Here is an 18,411-nt window from a genome sequence, read left to right on the forward strand (position 1 = left end):
TTAAGGATACAGAACAGGATCCTTTACCCCAAAGAAGTTCCCATGTTATGACCTTTTTTTTTTTTTTTTTTTTGCGGTACGCGGGCCTCTCACTGTTGTGGCCTCTCCCATTGCAGAGCACAGGCTCCGGATGCGCAGGCTCAGCGGCCATGGCTCACGGGCCTAGCCGCTCCGCGGCATGTGGGATCTTCCCAGACCGGGGCACGAACCCGTGTCCCCTGCATTGGCAGGCGGACTCTCAACCACTGTGCCACCAGGGAAGCCCTATGACCTTTTTTTTTTTCTGGCCGAGCAGCTGTGGCTTGTGGGATCTTAGTTCCCCAACCAGGGATCAAACCCCACCTGGCAGTGAAAAGGTCGAGTCCTAACCACTGGACTACCAGGGAATTCCCTTGTATGACCACTTTATAGTCACAGTCTCACCCCAAACTTAACCACTGGAAACCACTGACTATGCATAATATCCTTGAGATTCATCTAAGTTGTTTTGTGCATCAATACTTCATTTTTTTCCATTGCTGAATTGTTTTCCATGATATGGATATAACAGTCTGTTTAACCATTTTACACATTACACATTGAAGAATATTTGTGTTTTTCCTTGAATGTTGCTTTTTGAAAACCACGAAAAGGAAACAGCATCAATGACTAACATTTCTTGGGTACTTAATAAACAGTGTCAATTTCAAGACTTTTATTGAACTCAACCTCCAGCTCCCTGCTGCCCCCACCCCCCCCCAGAGGTTGAGGGGTGGGACTAAAAGTTCCCACTCTAATCACAAATTTGGTCTTTCTGGTGACCAGCCTCCTTCCTCCAGTTAATTAGGGGCCCCACCCTACTCACCTTATTAGCATAAATTCTGCAGTGGTGGAAAGGGGCTTATTATGAATAACAAAAGACATCATTTGCACATGTCCTAACAACTGCACAAGTCTTCTGTTGAGATATACATGTCTAGTCGAGAGACTGGAGATGAGAGATTTGGGTGTGAGCAGTATGCTGGTTGTATTGTAGCCCTGAGAATGGGTGAAAATGCAGAGACAGTGGAATAAGATGGAGAAAAACTTAAGACCATACCTGGAGAATATGAACATTAAAGAGAGAAATTTGGGAAGAGAGCCAGTAAAAGACTTTAAGAAGGGCAGGTAGAGAGTCAATCAATTAGGCTGGTACCTGGGAAATGAGGTTTAGTGATATGAACTGAAAAGTTTCCATGCCATCTAGCAGCAAGTGGTTCATTAGTGTCCTTGGTGAGGGTGAATGAGTGGGCATAATGGTAACAAAATCTGGATTTGCGGTGAGTAGAGGAACAGGAGGTGGAGAAGGCTGAGTGTTTATGGTCCTTTATAGAGAAATTTAGCTGTGAAGGGAAGAAGGTAGGATGATGATTGGGGACAATAAGAGTAAAGGGAAGTGGAAGAAGCATGTTTCTTTCATTACCTGAATCCTTATAACAGACACTGTTAGCTGCCCAATTAATATCTATTCTCCACTCTTAGTCACGGCATCCCAGTTTCTTCCAAGTGGCAATATGCCCAGCTCAAAGACAAGAGCTCCCACACATCCTTTCAACTGGGGGTAACCAAAGAGATATAATCTGAAGCTGCATGTGTTTTCTATTATAACTCTTTAACAACACGACTGATGACTGACGAGCAGCTGCTGTGTGTCCTTTATGCCTCCTCCCCCCTCCAATTTCCCTTGTTTTCCTCCTGCTTTCTGCTTGGAACAAGCATTTGGATAAAGAGGCAAGTTGAAGAAAGAAGCCAGTTCTAAGGATGTTGGGTAAAGAGTGAACTAGATGGACTCCTTTGTGAGACCAAGAAGCCACCAGGCCAGCCCTCAGGCAGTCTACCTCCAGAGTCTTTTTATGACAAAGAAAACCTTTATTCTGTCTCACCAACTGCAATTTCTGGCCAAACACGATTGTGACCTGGTAACACAGTCATTCCAAACTTTCAATGCTCCTTAGAAGTACTATTCCTGCCCACTTTACCACTGTCCTATGTCTTTCCTTTCTCTCATGTACAAAGAGTACTCTGTACTTGCCAGCTTCCCCCTCCTAACTGCCCATCCATCACCCCACAGATTTCCAGCGCCTTTCTGTCCCACCACTTCCCCCCACCACTAGCGTCCTAATTGCCGAAGCCCCTGCCCCCGCGAGATGCTGCTCTCAGCAGCATTAAGCACGCTTGTTTACCTCTCCTGTGTGAGTCTTCCTCCTCTCAGGTCTGTCCTCCGTCCACGTTGGCCTCCTTCCTCTCTCCTTCTCCTCGGTAGCCTCCTCTTCCTTAAGTGTCAGCGGGCGGCTTTAGGCCCAAGGAAGGAGGAGACCAGGAGCTCAGAGGAGCGGCCTGACCCGACCTCACTCAACACACTCAGAGGAGGGGACAGTCGTGGAGAGCGAAGGGAACGGGAAGGGCTCTGTCCTCTAGAAGAGTCAAGGCCAGGGCGCCCACACACACAAGGGTGGGCAGAAGGGAGGACTGGGGTTCACCCAGGAGCAGCGTGCACGGGGCCGCTCCCCTCCACCAAGTCTCAGCCCCGGCTTCCACCAGCGCCTTCGATCCGACCCACCTGGCCTACGAGCTCTGACAGGGCGCATGCGCGGGAGGGAATGCGCCAGGGGCGGTGCCTGCGGAAGAGGCAGCACGTTGCCTTCCAGCCGCCCAGATAAAGGCTGGAGCCTCGGCCACCGGCAGCGTAGATTCACCTGGCTACAGAGGTCGGGTCGGCACGGGTGGTGTGAGCCACCGTAGAGGCTGCCAGTCGCAGACGTCGAGCTGGAGCAGGTTGGTGTCCCGAACGCGAGCGCGGGTCCTGCAGGGCGCGGGGGTGCAGGGTGTGGAGGTCGCGGGAACAGACAGGCCTGTGGGGAGGGGGGTGGTAGGAGACGCGGAGCCGGGGGCCTGGACTCCCGGACTGAGGAGGGGTTCGGCCCGGGTGGAGGCTGGGGGGCAGGCTGGAGAGGCTGTGGACAAGGGCGGTGAAGCCGAGGCCTAGGCCGCATCTCCCAGTGCAGCCGCGGGGCGCGGCCCCTGGCGTTTGGCGCCCAGCGCTAGGTACCCCGCGCCTCCAAGGCCTCATCTCCCCACGGTGCTCCTGCCTGGGGAGCCAGACTTGCTCAGCACGACGCGGGCCTGGGCCTCTGGGCGCTGCTCCCCTGGTCGAAACGCACGCAGGGCAGCCCCCGCGTGCCCCCATCCCAGGCGAGCGGGAAGAGAAGGTAAGAGACCTCCACCCAGGCTCCTAGTTCTGATGGGGTACAAGGAGGACTTTCTTCCTTCACAGCACTTTACAGGGCAGAGTGCGGCTGTCCTTTCCTAACTACAAACACCTGCTTTTCAGCCTGGGAAATGAACTCTTCAGGAAACAACGACAATTTTGAGGGCAGTAACTCCAGACCTTTCTTTTATGTGCACCCCGTGGCCCAGCAGCTTCACCTGGGTCCCTGGTACCAGAATGCTGTCTATAATCCGTTCTCCATTCCCGGGGCAGGTAAGGAATCTGAATCCCCAAAGAGGTTCAGTGGGATTAGGGACCCTCCCTGTGAGCCAAAGCCTGAAGGTTTCTAACACCTGCGTCCATTACCTCCCTTACCTCACCCTGTGCTCACACCAGAGAGACTGTAGCAGCGCATGGGGCAGTGTTTGTTGTTCAGGTTAATAGGAAACATTCGAATTCTAGCTATATGCCAGTTACTCTGCTAAATGCTAGAAATAGGTTCTCTCATTGACCTCAACAGCCCATGAGCTAGGTACTGTTGCTATCCTTGCTCCCCAAATGAGGGAGCTGAGGCTCCCAGTCAGTGACTGGCCCAGGGTCACAGAATAATCCAACCAAAGTCCCCTCATGTGTGAGGCCAGAGGTGCCTTAGTGCTCCTAGTCCCTGTAATTTTTCGACATGGCCTAAAAGCTGTTATGGTGATGTCAGAAAAGTATGTTGGAGGAAGATGACAAGCAAGTCTTGAAAATATCTGGAAGGTAGACATCTTGGACCTAATGGATAGAAGTCCGTTCAGATTGTCAATTTCTAATTGTGTGAGTTTTGGCAAATTGTCTCTTAAGGAATTAGTCCTTTTTATCTATGTAATAAATATTGTGGGAATATGGTTCATAATATTCATTTCTTTTCAATGTCCGTGGGATCTGTAGTAATGGACCCTCTTTCATTTCTGATATTAGGAATTTGTGTCTTCTGTTTTGTTTTCTACATTCATTCAGTTGTGGTCTAAGCAGACATGTTATGATTAGTATACTTTTAAATTTGTGTTTTTTGTGGCCCACAATGTGGTCTATCTTGGTGAATGTTCTATGTGAGTGTGAGAAAAATATTCCGTTGGATGAGGGGATCTGTAGGGGTCAGTTATGTCCAGTTGGTTGATGGTGCTGTGGAGTTCAGCGGTCCTTGCTGATTTTTTTACCTGGCTGCATCTATCCATTTCTGCTATAGGTGTGTTAAAGTTTCCAACAATGGATTCATCTATTTTTCTTGCAGTTCTGTGACTTTTACTTCACATAGTTTCATCCACTGTGAAGGACATACACATTAGGGATTGTTATGTCTCAATGAAGAACTGACTTTTTCTTGTAATGCCCCACTTTATATCCCTGGTCACTTTCCTTGCTCTGAAATCTGTCTGAAATAAATACAGCTTCTCTCACTTTCTTTTGAATAGTATTGTTAGCATGGTACACCTTTCTCCTTCCATTTCTGTATAATCCCAGTTTTTATATTTAAAGTGAGTTTTTTTTTGTAGACAGTTTTTGCTTTTACTTATGCCTTATAATGTGTTTTTGATTGTCAGCCATTTTGTACTGGATAAAAGGAACTGATCTGAATAGGCTTTTAGTAATGGGGTGTTACCTTGTGGAGGTGGGGAAGGGATCATAGTCCTGTTTGTGAAAGGACTATGATTAGGTCTCAGTCTTTTAGTGTGATTGTGCCTTTGGACAGCAAAATACACATGCTTCACCTCCCCCCTCCCATTGGGTTGGGAAGGGTGGCTAGAGTGGGCTGGATAAAAGTATTCATTCCCCTGCATCAGTCAGGCTCTGGTTAAAGTTTCTTTTGAAGATGAGCCTTGTTAAGAACAGTGCTTTTGGTGTATGTTACAGTGATTCCCTTTTCCTCTCTCCCTGCAGGACAGACAGGGGATTTTTCTCCTAGATTTACTGTGAGAAACTGGTTGAACTACTGCATGTAGAACTTTAAAAAGTCTGTGGGGCAGTCCCCTTATGAATGGGTTCCTCTGAGGATTTGAACTCAGACTTCTCCATCCAACCGGATCTTGCATTCTGTCAATAACAGTTCAGATTTCCGTGCCCCACTGAGTTTCCATGGAGGTTTTTTTTTAAAAAAATATTTATTTATTTATTTGGTTGCGCTGGGTCTTAGTTGCAGCAGGAGGGCTCCTTAGTTGTGGCATATGAACACTCAGTTGTGGCATGCATGTGGGATCTAGTTCCATGACCAGAGATGGAACCTGGGCCCCCCTGCATCGGGAGTGCGGAGTTTTAACTACTGCTCCACCAGGGAAGTCCCTCCCATGGAGTTTTGATTTTTTGAGTTTGTGCTCCTGTAAGCTGTGAATGTATTCACATGTCTCTCTGTGTTGTGGTAGCAGTTTTCCCTGTAACTACATTGCTGTGAATGATCTGAGAATTCTTGGTTCTTGTTCAGCTTTTTACTTTGGTAGGACTGAGTGACTTCCAAGCTTCTAGAATATCCAGAATTATGAAGCCTACCATCTTTTAAATATTAATTGGACATGCAGTACACCGTGCTGTGGAATTAAAATAGCTGAATTAGTTCTTTTTTTGGGTAAATTTGTCTCTTTTCTTTGCCTCCATTTCGTCTTTTCTATAATAAGTGGAATTAGAGGTTTCTTTTTGCCGTTGGCCAACATCTCCCCATTTCCCCACCCTCTAGCAACTACCATGCCAACCACCGTTCTACTGTTTCTGTGATGCCGTCTTTTCTAGATTTTACATAAAAGTAATCATACAGCATCTGCCTTTCTCTGTTCAACTGATTTCTCTTGGCAAAATGCCTCAAGGTCCAGCAGTTGTTGAAAATGGCAGGATTCCATTTTTAAAATGTTTTAGGGGGAGGGGATATGGGGATATATGTATACATGTAGGTGATTCACTTTGTTGTACAGCAGAAACTAACACAACATTGTAAAGCAATTATATTCCATTAAAGATTTAAAAAAAAAAGATTAGGGGAAGGGAGGGTGTTCCAGAAAACGAAAGAGAAGTTTTCAAAGTTGGCTTAGTGGAGGAATGCGCCTATGGCTAGAGCCTTGGTGGACCACCTACATTTTAATGGATGTAATGAGATGATACAGTGAGAAACTAGATAATGAGGTGCTTTATGCCATCCTAAGGTCATTGTCCCTTATTATCCTGACAGGCCATGATAAGCCATTCAAATACTGTAACTGAAGTGAGGATCACACATTGTTCAGAAAGATTGTTCTGGAAGCAAAATGGATTACGGACCTGTGAGATATGTGGGAGATGGGTTAAGAAAGTTAGTAGTTATTCATGTAAGGACTTGGGACGACTTTAAGACCTTGGCTTTGGTAACAGAAGACTAACTGGTAGTCCTGTGGTGGATTTGAACAGTTGTGGCTGTACAGCTGTGGTGTGTACTGGCTGAATGTTGTGACCAGCTGCAGGAGACAAAATGGCTATCCCTTTCTTTTTCTAGGTTTCACAAGTGGAAGTCTGTATTTTTCATATCCTGTGGTGCTCAATGAGTATCCTGGTTTCCTCGTCCCTCAATCCCCGCTGCCCACTTCTCTTAACCGACGACCCATAGTCCCTGTGTTTTATAACATGGCACAATACCGACAATATGGTGGCTATTGGGAAAAAATGAAAACAAAGGACACACAAACAGACACTGAACCTCAGCAGGCTGAAAACTTGAATGAAAAACAAGACGTGCACTCAGAAGGTGACAGCCCTGATGTAGGAAGGGTGACCAGTATCCCTACAATTACATCAAAAGAAACTATGCCATTGTATGATGTGGCTTATGGTAAAGCCATGCCAGGGAACGAGGCGCAGCACAATGGGATTTCACAGAGTTCCTGTGAAAGTAGAGGTGTGCTCTGTAACCCTTGTGAGGGTAGAGACCACATGAACTTGAGTGAAGAAAAGAAGGGATATGCAGCTGTTTCCCAAAACCCACCACCTCCACCTGGCAGGGATGAGATCCAGAATAGCCTGAACTCAAAACTGTACCCATCTCCTGGAGACATCAACAAGCTGCATCAGGAAGGGCCACCCTGTGCCAGCATGGAAGCAGTAAAAGACCCGAGCCTACATTCAGCATCTCAGGAGCTCCTTACTGCAGGGGAAAGCATGCCAGAGAACAGTCGTGGGAGCCATGGCTCCCCTGAGAATGTGCGTGGAGAGGAAGACGTAGAGAGCAATAGCTACCCTGAGGGGGGTGTTCCATCCGCTACCTGGTTGGCCCAGTTCAACAAAGTAGGTCAGGCCACCCAATGCGATATGAGTTGGTGGTATGAGGTACAGTCTGAGAATTCCCCTGAGTCTTCACCAGGAAGTGGGAGAAAGGGAGCAGAGCAGCTGTCAGTGGGGAGCAGGAACCAGGATGAAGTTGGTGAGGTAGAGAACAATGGCTGCGAGGGGCGCGTTCCCTCCCCTACCTGGTCGACCCAGTTTACCAAAGTAGAAGAGGGCATTCAGTGCGACATGAGTTGGTATGAAGCACAGGTAGAGAAATCCCCCCAGCAAATGCCCTGCAGAGATGAAGGGGCCTCACCAGACTGCAAAACCAAGGGGTCATGGAGAAAGCCAGTCACAAATAGGAAATTAAGTGCAGACAAAGATGAAGTGATGGTGAATGATGAGATTGGGGAGGTGCATAAAGAGAACTTGAAAAGGTGTGCAGAGACTAGAAAGACTGTGAAAGGCAGGAAGCTGAAAGACCTGAGCAGCGTCTCCAATGTTAAGACAGCCTATTTGCTGCAGAAAAGCGCTGCCTTGACCATCGTGCTTCCTGAGGATTCAGAAGACTCTGAGTTGGAAGCTGAAGATGTAATGCATGAGGTAGAATGCCTCCTTGAAGAAGTGAGTCCACAGGGTCCTCTGACATCTTCCAAAGGAAGGTCTTATCTGAAGGCTGGAAGGATAATCAGGATGCCACCTGAGTGCTCTGTCCCTCCCCAAGTTATGGTCTGGCCCACCAGCAATAAGTACAGGTTATTACAAGCTGGTGGTGAATATGAGCACGTCGTCCCTGTGGTTTACCAGCTGAAACGACAGGATGGCTATGAAAGCAGTGGTGTCAGGCGCCAAAGGAAATACGCCATGGCCAAGGAAGAGGGACTGCAGTCTAGGAGAGCCTCTCACAAACCATTGGAATGTAAGTGACTAGGGGGTTCATATTACTATTTGGTTGTCTGTTGTGGTTTCCTACCAGGTGAATCAATAGCACCTCTTCATTTTGAAAGTATGTTGTCACTTAAACTGTACTGCTCACATTCATAGGATTTGCAAAGGGAATCCCAAGTTAGAATTCCTGCATTCTAGGAAATTGCAGTGTAATTTGAAACAAAGTTCTCTAGTAGAAGATGATAGAAAGCTGGGTGATAGTGGTAAGGAGAGTTGGGCTGAGATAGGACATCAGTCTAGCTGGATTGCTGAGAATGGGCAGTCCATGTGGAGGCAGAGAATTTCGACACAGTTTTAGGTGCTGTGGTTTGGAGACAAAAGAGGAAGTTTGGAGTGGGAATGGAGACAGTAGCATGAGCTCAGGCAGGATTTCTCTCGAGACTATCCTGCCAGAGGGAAGACTTGTGAGAATTGGGAAATAGGCCAAGGAGAATGGGGTAAAGTAGTAGTGTTTCTCTTCACTTGTAGATTTTTATCCTGTAGGCAAAAAGGGGCTAATCCAGATTGAGTAGAGAAATGAGACAAAAATGTGCTTTGTCTTCAACCGGTAGTATTTTATAGTAGGAATTAGAGTGGAGAGTGCCTATATGGATGAAAGCCATAAAGTTAGTTTTACTCAATAAAAAGTATTGTAATTCAACAAAACCAAGTGGTGAGGATCCTAACTCACATGGGAGTAAATAGATAGACATGTAAGAGGGCTAGCACAATCTTAAAAAAAAACAAACAAACTGGAATTTGAACTTGAGTACATCAAAAAAAATGGTAACATCCATGGAAAAGAGTTAACTTGGGAAGAGAAGTTGTTTTGCTTTGCTGTGTGGGTTATGGTGGGAGGGGCATAAAGTGGTGAGATTGAGGGACTGGACTAGCAGCCTCCCCACACCTGGTTGAAGCTTGAGTTTGGACCATCCTATGACTGGCAGGGGCACAGCTGACAGGAGTGAGGAGGGAGGGAGGGCCCAAAGGAGAGCTTTGGGAGATGATTACCTCTGGGGTGCAAAGAATGAAGCAAAGCAGGTAAGTGAAGAATGGGATGCATAAGAGCCCCAGGGAAGTTTAAATAAGTTCCAGTCTTAGTCCTAAAACCATTAGACTCAAGAAATATTTAAGCCTACCACTTCTACTTAAAAGTCAGGGTATTGTTAGATTTTAAACTCTTGGCTGTTGTCACTTTGATTCATGCTCAGTGATTTGGAGGGGATTTTGTAAAAAACACGTTGCCTTTACAATATAGCAGGATTTTTTGGCTTTGATAAGTTAGTCCTTGCTTACAAAAGGGCAAGAAATGATCTGGGCCACTGTGCTTAGAGACCCCTCGTGCATAAGAAATGGCAGCATTTTGTAAACTTCAGAATGAATGTGAGCATTCCAGCTGTGAGCCCTCGTTTATAACGTCTAACATTGTAAAATCAATAGTTAAATTAAAACACCAGCCGTAATACCGTTGGTCTTCTCAGTCTTATTTGCCTCTGTATTCCCATGTCATGTCATTGCCCATCAGAGCGTGTATGAATCTTTTCCTATCTTGGGAAATGACACTGGTTATAAATTTACTCCCCTCCCCACCCCTCCCCCTTTAATACTGTAGCTTAGTAGTTTTCAGCACTTTCTCCTTTGACCATGTCTGAAAGAACGTCTCACTGAGTCTTCCTGTGATGAAGTTAATGGGAACTTCAGTTTGCTCCAGGTTACACAGTCAAGATTTTAATTTTCATGCTGAAGGCTCTCTTCTCTAGATTATCTATTATTTTTGCCAAATGTATTTTTTACTGCCAGGAACAATAGAATGGCATAGAATTGTATTGTGAAAAATAGGTCATTTTCTTGAACGATGTGTTTTTGAATTGTTTTTTCCCTTTGGTTTTGAAGCCACTTGGATTGTTTAATGTATGAATCCCTTCCCTCAGGTAACTATGAGAGAGCTAAAACCAAGGTACCTTACAAAGTACCAGAGATTTGAGGCAGATGCTATAAAGTTTAGGAAATACCCAGCAGCTCTAGAGGTTGGTTATGTGTCCTGTGTCCAGTTTGTCTTATGATTTGCTTTTTGGATTTTGTTTGGGGTTTCCTACTTGGTGCCTGTTCTGCCCTCCAAAGCTAACACTGCTTATGGTAGATGCCAAATGGCAGTGTTCTAACTGGGTAACAGACATACCTTGTAAGACCCTAGCTTACAAGAAGACTGGAACCAAAGTTTTTCAATTCTGTGGAAGTTGTTATTATTTAATGTATAATTTATTTTTATAGAATTTTAAAGGTTACTTTCCATTTACAGTTATTACAAAATATTGGCTATATTCCATGTTGTACAATACATCCTTGAGCCTTGTGGAATTATTTTTATCCTAGTTTTCACATTTAATTCCTAATGCTGTTAATAGTAATATATTGTGGATTATATGGGATTTTGTAAGTTTCCTGGTGGCTTCACCCTTAGTGTACTAGTTTAGAGCTGGGTAATGGAATCTTAGCATCTCCCTTTAGGAGCCAGTAGCTTGACAGGCTTCCCTTCACACTGAGTGTTGGCATTGGGTAACCCTGCCTCACCTCAACCCCTAGTCCTGGAGCAGTGGATTGATGGCCTTTTTATTTTTTAAATAAATTTATTTATTATTTATTTTTGTCTGCATTGGGACTTAGTTGCTGTGCGTGGGCTTTCTGTAGTTGCGGTGCATGGGCTTCTCATTGCAGTGGCTTCTCTTGTCGCGGAGCATGGGTTCTAGGCGCACGGCCTTCAGTAGTTGTGGCACACGGGCTCTGTAGTTGTGGCTTGCGGGCTCTGGAGCACAGGCTCAGTAGTTGTGGCGCACAGGCTTAGTTGCTCCGCGGCATGTGGGATCTTCCCAGACCAGGGCTCGAACCCGTGTCCCCTGCATTGGCAAGTGGATTCTTAACCACTGTACCACCAGGGAAGTCCCTAATGGCCTTTTAAATGTCACTTCTGCCCTGCAGTGGTCATAAAGGGAAGAATGATAACTAAGCTCAGGCGAAATGTCAAGACCTTTGGCTTTATCCTAAAAATGGAAACTAAAGATATTGGTAATGATTCTCTATATCACATCTGTTACACAACTGTATTATCACATTGTTATTTCATAGGAAACAAATTGCTGAGTTCCAGCTTCAAGGAAGAGCTAAATATTGCATCATCATGATGGATTAGAACATGTGATCTCTTTCTTGATTTGAACTACTAAAGTTATACCAACAAACAAGAAAATGTGACATTGTAAAGCCTTTGGAATTAAAAGTTGTAAAACAGCAAGTAAGTTGAATTGCAAAAGTGTGTGATTCTGAAGCATTTTCTTCCCCTCTCAAAGTGGCCACAACACTCACGACACCAGTAGAATTGGATCATTCATGAATAGTTCTGTCTTGTCATCTCCAGGGACTTTGGGATAAGGAGAAAAGGATGGTGGAGTTGAGGACAGAATAAAAAGATTTAAGCATTCCCCATAAGGAGGAACTATCCTGGGGATAGAGAGGATGCTGACTCATTGTTTATTAACGCAGGCCAGGCACATAGCTGGTCCCTGATAGATATGTGGAAGGGTAGGTTGTCACATATTCTTTACTAGCGCCTAGTGTCTACTCCTAGAAACAAAGGAAGCTTTAGGCAAGTAAGACTTCTTTATACGCAGACCCTAGGACCTGGATGGTCAATGTGTGGAACCAATCTCCCAATAAATGGTGCAGATTAGGTCTGACTAGGTACCCAAAAGGTTTGTGTGGTTGAAGACAGGTTTTTTGAAAGAAGGTGGCATGGCAGAATTCATGGTTTTCCAGGTGTGGGAGACAACGAGAGTGCCACCAGGAATGTCTGGTCATTATGGGGATACATGGATGGGACCGGCCAATGTTCCCTCTGAGCTAAGCTGTATGAGCATGTCCTTGCTGTGCTTATAACTCCCTATACTAACCCAGTACTTCTAGCTGCTGTAATGAGATTATAAAAAGTGATAGCAATAAGCAGAGACAAGCAAAAGATAGTGTTTGCAAAGCTGGTCTTATTAGAAGGTCTATGACTGCCTGACTAACTCCTACTTCAGACCTGCTTTAAGTAACATCTGGAAAGTGGTTCTGGCCTGTATCCCACCCATGGCTGGACAAGGTGACCCTCATGTGTCATCAGTGTACTGTTACCACTTTCATAACGTGACAAATGAAATGCAGTAGCTGTCAGTCTCCTGACCATACTGTACATTTCTGGCTGATACTGATTTGCTGTATAATCAATAATATCCTCATTAAGTAGTTGTACAGAGACTGCCATTTAGTGTACAGTATTTAATGGATAGCTTAGTTTTAACTTGAGATTAACCCATTTTGTACTGTAGTCCCTGTCTCCACTAGCATTCCAAGCCCATCAGAAGACAACTGAATTACAGAGGTAGTTCAAGATAGGAATCCTGGAGATAGGAATGCAACATTTGGGGTAACGAAGGATTGGGTAGGAAGGGTACGGTAAGCTTCCTTTGCAGATCCTGACACCAGCAGTGTGTCTTACGATTTAACTCAATTCTGACACTCTCTGCCTGGAAAGAGCATCAGATTCTACGTGGTAAGAGCTCAATCGTATAAGGGCTGTGCCACCGCACCCCCCAGCTTCAGATTCTACTCAAAAGCCAGGTTTCACCTGTGCTTTTGACACACTGGCTATAGATCAGAGGTCTCGGAACCCCCTGTTTGGGTTCGATTAATTTGCTGTATTACTGGTTTATTATAAAAGGCTGTAACTCAGGAACGGCCTGATGGAAGAGATGCATAGGGCAAAGTAGGTGGGAAGGGGCACAGAGCTTCTGCACCCTCTGCTTGCGGAGCACTCTCCCAGCACCTCCATGTGTTCACCAACCCAGAAGCTCTCTGAACCCCGCCTTGGGTTTTTATGGAGGCTCCATCACATGGGCATGATTGATTAAATCATCGGCCATTGGTGATTGTTTCAACCTCCAGTCCCTCTCCTCTTTCCCCAGTCAGGGGGTGGGACTGAAATTTCCAACTCTATTCAGTTAAGTTTTCCTGGCAACCATCCCCTCCCCCCATCTTTAGGTACTTTTCAGAAGTCACCTTATGCACATAAACCTAGTTGTGGTGGAAAGGAGTTTGTTATGAATAACAAGACACCCATTTCACCTTTCAGGCTCTGTCATGAACTGAGGACAAGAGACCAAATATAACAAAAGATGCTCCCATTGCTCTTGCCACGCATGACATTCCAAGGGTTTTGGGAGCTGTGGGCCAGAAACTGTGGACAAAGACCAAGTATATCTGAGAAACATATTTTGGTCATATGAGTGATCAAATATATATTATAAATCACAGTATTGAAGAATGAGAAATAGGAAACACTGAATTGCGATAGAGGAATGGTTAAATGAGTCATAACACCTTCAAACCAAGGAATTCTGTGGCCATTTAAAGCTTGTGGTATAGGGGCTTCCCTGGTGGCACAGTGGTTGAGAGTCTGCCTGCTAATGCAGGGGACACGGGTTCAAGCCCTGGTCTGGGAGGATCCCGCATGCCGCAGAGCAACTGGGCCCGTGGGCCACAACTGCTGAGCCTGCGTGTCTGGAGCCTGTGCTCCGCAACAGGAGAAGCCGCGAGGGTGAGAGGCCCGCGCACAGCGATGAAAAGTGGCCCCCGCTTGCCACAACTAGAGAAAGCCCTCGCACGGAAACGGGGACCCAACACAGCAAAAAAATAAATAAATAAACTCCTACCCCCAACATCTAAAAAACAAAGAAATCTTGTGGTATATATGGTATATACAGACAGCTCATGCAGCTCAATATCAAAAAACAGCCCAATCAAAAAATGGGTTGAAGATCTAAATAGACATTCCTCCAAAGAAGACACACAGATAGCCAAAAAGCACATGAAAAGATGCTCAACGTTACTAATTATTGCAGAAATGAAAATCAAAACTACAATGAGGTATCACCTCACACCAGTCAGAATAGACATTTCTCCAAAGAAGATATACAGACTGCCAACAAACACATGAAAGAATGCTCAACATCATTAATCATTAGAGAAATGTAAATCAAAACTACAATGAGATATCATCTCACACCACTCAGAATGGCCATCATCAAAAAATCTAGAAACAACAAATGCTGGAGAGGGTGTGGAGAAAAGGGAACACTCTTGCACTGCTGGTGGGAATGTGAATTGGTTCAGCCACTATGGAGAACAGTATGGAGGTCCCTTAAAAAACTACAAATAGAACTACTATATGACCCAGCAATCCCACTACTGGGCATATACCCTGAGAAAACCATAATTCAAAAAGAGTCATGTACCAAAATGTTCATTGCTGCTCGATTTACAATAGCCCGGAGATGGAAACAACCTAAGTGTCCATCATCGGATGAATGGATAAAGAAGATGCGGCACATATATACAATGGAATATTACTCAGTCATAAAAAGAAACGAAATTGAGCTATTTGTAATGAGGTGGATAGACCTAGAGCCTGTCATACAGAGTGAAGTAAGTCAGAAAGAAAAAGACAAATACCGTATGCTAACACATATATATGGAATTTAAGAAAAAAAAAATGTCATGAAGAACCTAGGGGTAAGACAGGAATAAAGACACAGACCTGCTGGAGAACGGACTTGAGGATATGGGGAGGGGGAATGGTGAGCTGTGACAGGGCGAGAGAGAGTCATGGACATATACAGACTAACAAACGTAAGGTAGATAGCTAGTGGGAAGCAGCCGCATGGCACAGGGATATCAGCTCGGTGCTTTGTGACAGCCTGGAGGGGTGGGATAGGGAGGGAGGGAGGGAGGGAGATGCAAGAGGGAAGAGATATGGGAACATATGTATATGTATAACTGATTCACTTTGTTATAAAGCAGAAACTAACACACCATTGTAAAGCAATTATACCCCAATAAAGATGGTAAAAAAAAAAAGAGTCTACAAACAAATGCTGGAGGGGGTGTGGAGAAAAGGAAACCCTCCTACACTGTTGGTGGGAATGTAAATAGGTACAGCCACTATGGAGAACAATATGGAGTTTCCTTAAACTAAAAATAAGACTACCATATGATCCAGCAATCCCACTCCTGGGCATATATCTGGAGTAAACTGTAATTACAAAAGATACATGCACCCCAATGTTTCATTGCAGTACTATTTACAGTAACCAAGACATGGAAGCAACCTAAATATCCATCCACAGATGATGGATAAAGAAGATGTGGTACATATATACAATGGACTATTACTCAGCCATTAAAAAGAATGAAATAATGCCATTTGTAGTAACATGGAAGAACCTAGAGATTATCATACTAAGTTAGAGAAAGACAAATATCATATGATATCACTTATATGTGGAATCTAAAAAAAAATGATACAAATGAATTTATTTACAAAGCAGAAACAGACTTAAAAAAAACTTATGGTTACCAAAGGGGAAAGGTGGGGGGGGAGGGGTAAATTAGGTATTTGGGATTAACATATACACACTATTACATATAAAATAGATAATCAACAAGGACCTACTGTATAGCACGGGGGACTCTACTTAATATTCTGTAACAACCTAAATGGGGAAAGAACCTGAAAAAGAATAGGTATATGTCTAATTGAATCACTTTGCTGTACACCTGAAACTAACATAACATTGTCAATCAACTGTACTCCAATATAAAATAAAAATTAAAAAAAAATAAAGCTTGTGGTAAGCAGTTTGCCAAGGTATAGTAAGTGAAACCAAGTCACAGAACAATATTCATAGTGTTCTTCAGTTTTTTCAACTAATAAAATAACCCTGTGCCTATGTGTTTGGTAATGCATTTTTTAAAAGATCTGGAAGGCTATATCAAACCATTATAAGTAGACTCTCACTTTTTATAATGGCCCTGAACGGGGAACTTTTTATGAGCATGTATTAATTTTATAATTTTAAAATAATTTTTAAATGCTGAGGGCAACATAGCAGTCAAAAAGAGTCTGAAGATGGGAAATGTGATAATGAAAGGAGGAAGATGCCCGAGAAAGCAGGAAGAGATGTTGATGATAGCATAAGAAGTAGCAGGAGTAGCGAGTATTCATTTAGCAACTGAAATGTGCCAAAATGTGTCCTAAATGCTTTACAATACCAAGTCACTTGATTCTATGGGGTAAATGTTATCAGTCAAGGAAATGAAGGCATAGAGAGGTCACGCACCTTGCCCAATCTGAGAGTTCACGAATGGTGCAGCTGGGATTCAAAACCAGGCGGTCTGAATTCAGAGGCAGTGCTTTTAATCACTGACCTCTACTGCTGGCTGCCAGGTGGGGTCCAGAGCACAGGTGGAGGAAGAGAGAAACCTGACTGAGCTGTTAGTTTTCTGTTGTTGCATAACAAATTACCACAAACATTTAACGGCTTAAGAAACAACCATTTAGTATCTCACATTCTGTAGGTCATAAGTGTGGGCAAGCTTAACTGGGTTCTCAGCATCTCACAAGACCAAAATCAAGATGTCAGCAGGGTTGGGCTCACACCTGAGGCTCTAGTGAAGATTATGCCTCCAAGGTCATTGGCGTTGGCAATATTGAGTTTTTTTGGCACTGGGACTGAGTTCCCCATTTCCTTGCTGGCTATTAGGGGCCTCTAATTAGTTTGCTGCACTCCTCACCTTGTAATCCTGATTTCATCTGTATCTGTCTGTAAAGTCAGCAGTGGCACGTGGAATCTCTCACAGGCTTGAAATCTGAGTCCCTATACTGTGACCAGTTAGAGAAAACACTGGAATTTTAAAGGGCTCTTATGATTTGGTTAGGAACACCCACATAATTTTCCTTTCCTTGTGCTTGTAAAATAATCTAATCATCAGAGTAAAATTCATCATACTTAGCACTCCCGGAGAATAGGGGAAAATCCTGGGGCCATTTTAGAATTCTGCCTACCACAACTATGATGATGGATGGTGGGATGTCTTGGTGCAGGAAGGTCTGAGGGCTTGTAATGCCTTCCTGGATAGGACTTGAAAATGCTCAACTTGAAGGGAGATGTTTTGGGATGAAGATTTGAACAGGTGACTAGCAACCCAAAGCGTGCAACTAGTCAGGTTTATGGAGTAAGTTGAGTTTGGAGGTGACTTTAGGGGGGTACCGACTACATGGCTGTGTGATTTTTCTCTAGCAGTCTGGCTCGAGGTTCTTCTGAGAAAGAAGGCCAAAAGGACCACAGGTCAAGGGAGATGACAGGCTTAAGTGATGGACTTTAGAATCTAGGCCAGAAAGAGTAGATAGATAAAACCACAGTGAGGGAGTATGGACAGTAGTTAATTTACAAAAGCTGCAGCGTATGGTCAGATTCCAGTTAAAGCACGAATGCTCCAGTAAGAGGTTAAAGATATAGAGCAGTGGTTCTCCAAGTATGGTCCCCAGACCAACAGCCTTAGCATCATTTGGGAACTTGTTAGAGAGGAAAATTCCCAGGTCCACCCCAGAGTCAGAAACTCTAGAATTCTGGGAGCACAGGAATCTGTGTTTTAACAAGCACTCTAGTTGATTTTGATGTCCCAAAGGTTTGAGAATCATTGATGCAGATTCTTTCCTATTTTTTATGAACATTTTATCCTGAATGGGACAGTAAGAAATTCCCTGAAGAGGCTGGGAATGGGTGGCAAACACTGCAAGACATATAGAAGAGGACAAATGGCCCATGCTGTGCATGCTGAGCTAGGATGCCAAGGATAAGTTTAGAGCATGCCTAACTTAACTGGCCTCAGGATTTTCAGAAATAACACGCCCCGGTGATTCCGATCTGGACAATTGTGTTACTGAGGTACTATTCCAAGGCCAAGACCAGGAGGATGGATGGATGGATGGATTTATTTATTTATTTAGCTAGCTAGCTAGCGGTATACGGGCCTCTCACTGTTGTGGCCTCTTCCGTTACAGAGCACAGGCTCCGGATGCGCAGGCTCAGCAGCCATGGCTCACGGGCCCAGCCTCTCCGCGACAT

At 44.5% G+C, this 18,411-nt stretch overlaps 1 protein-coding gene across 3 annotated transcripts; it reads left to right on the plus strand.

The window, feature by feature from the left end:
• The first annotated feature begins 2,645 nt into the window (after positions 1-2,645).
• Positions 2,646-12,891, plus strand: LOC307191995 (uncharacterized protein). 3 transcript variants are annotated; one of them, XM_079932371.1, is made up of 4 exons: positions 2,646-2,793; positions 3,350-3,499; positions 6,720-7,118; positions 7,149-9,312. In XM_079932371.1, exons 2-4 carry the CDS (start codon positions 3,358-3,360, stop codon positions 8,411-8,413), a joined length of 1,806 nt encoding a protein of 601 aa, XP_079788497.1. In that variant the 5' UTR covers positions 2,646-2,793; positions 3,350-3,357; the 3' UTR covers positions 8,414-9,312. The 3 variants fall into 3 exon arrangements, with proteins under 3 accessions (XP_079788497.1, XP_079788496.1, XP_079788495.1); XM_079932370.1 differs by adding an exon at positions 11,537-12,891 and having other exon boundaries at positions 2,647-2,793; positions 6,720-8,405; XM_079932369.1 differs by having other exon boundaries at positions 2,647-2,793; positions 6,720-9,312.
• The last annotated feature ends 5,520 nt before the right edge of the window (positions 12,892-18,411 follow it).

Source organism: Stenella coeruleoalba (genome assembly GCF_951394435.1).
Source record: "Stenella coeruleoalba genome assembly, chromosome: 9".
Taxonomy (NCBI): Eukaryota; Metazoa; Chordata; class Mammalia; order Artiodactyla; family Delphinidae; genus Stenella; species Stenella coeruleoalba.

Excerpts from the sequence above, each read along its gene's own strand:
- LOC307191995 (XM_079932369.1), top strand. The coding sequence starts at position 3,358 with ATGAACTCTTCAGGAAACAACGACAATTTTGAGGGCAGTAACTCCAGA. Across the intron at positions 3,500-6,719 it reads GTTCTCCATTCCCGGGGCAG|GTTTCACAAGTGGAAGTCTG; the intron begins GTAAGGAATCTG and ends TTCTTTTTCTAG.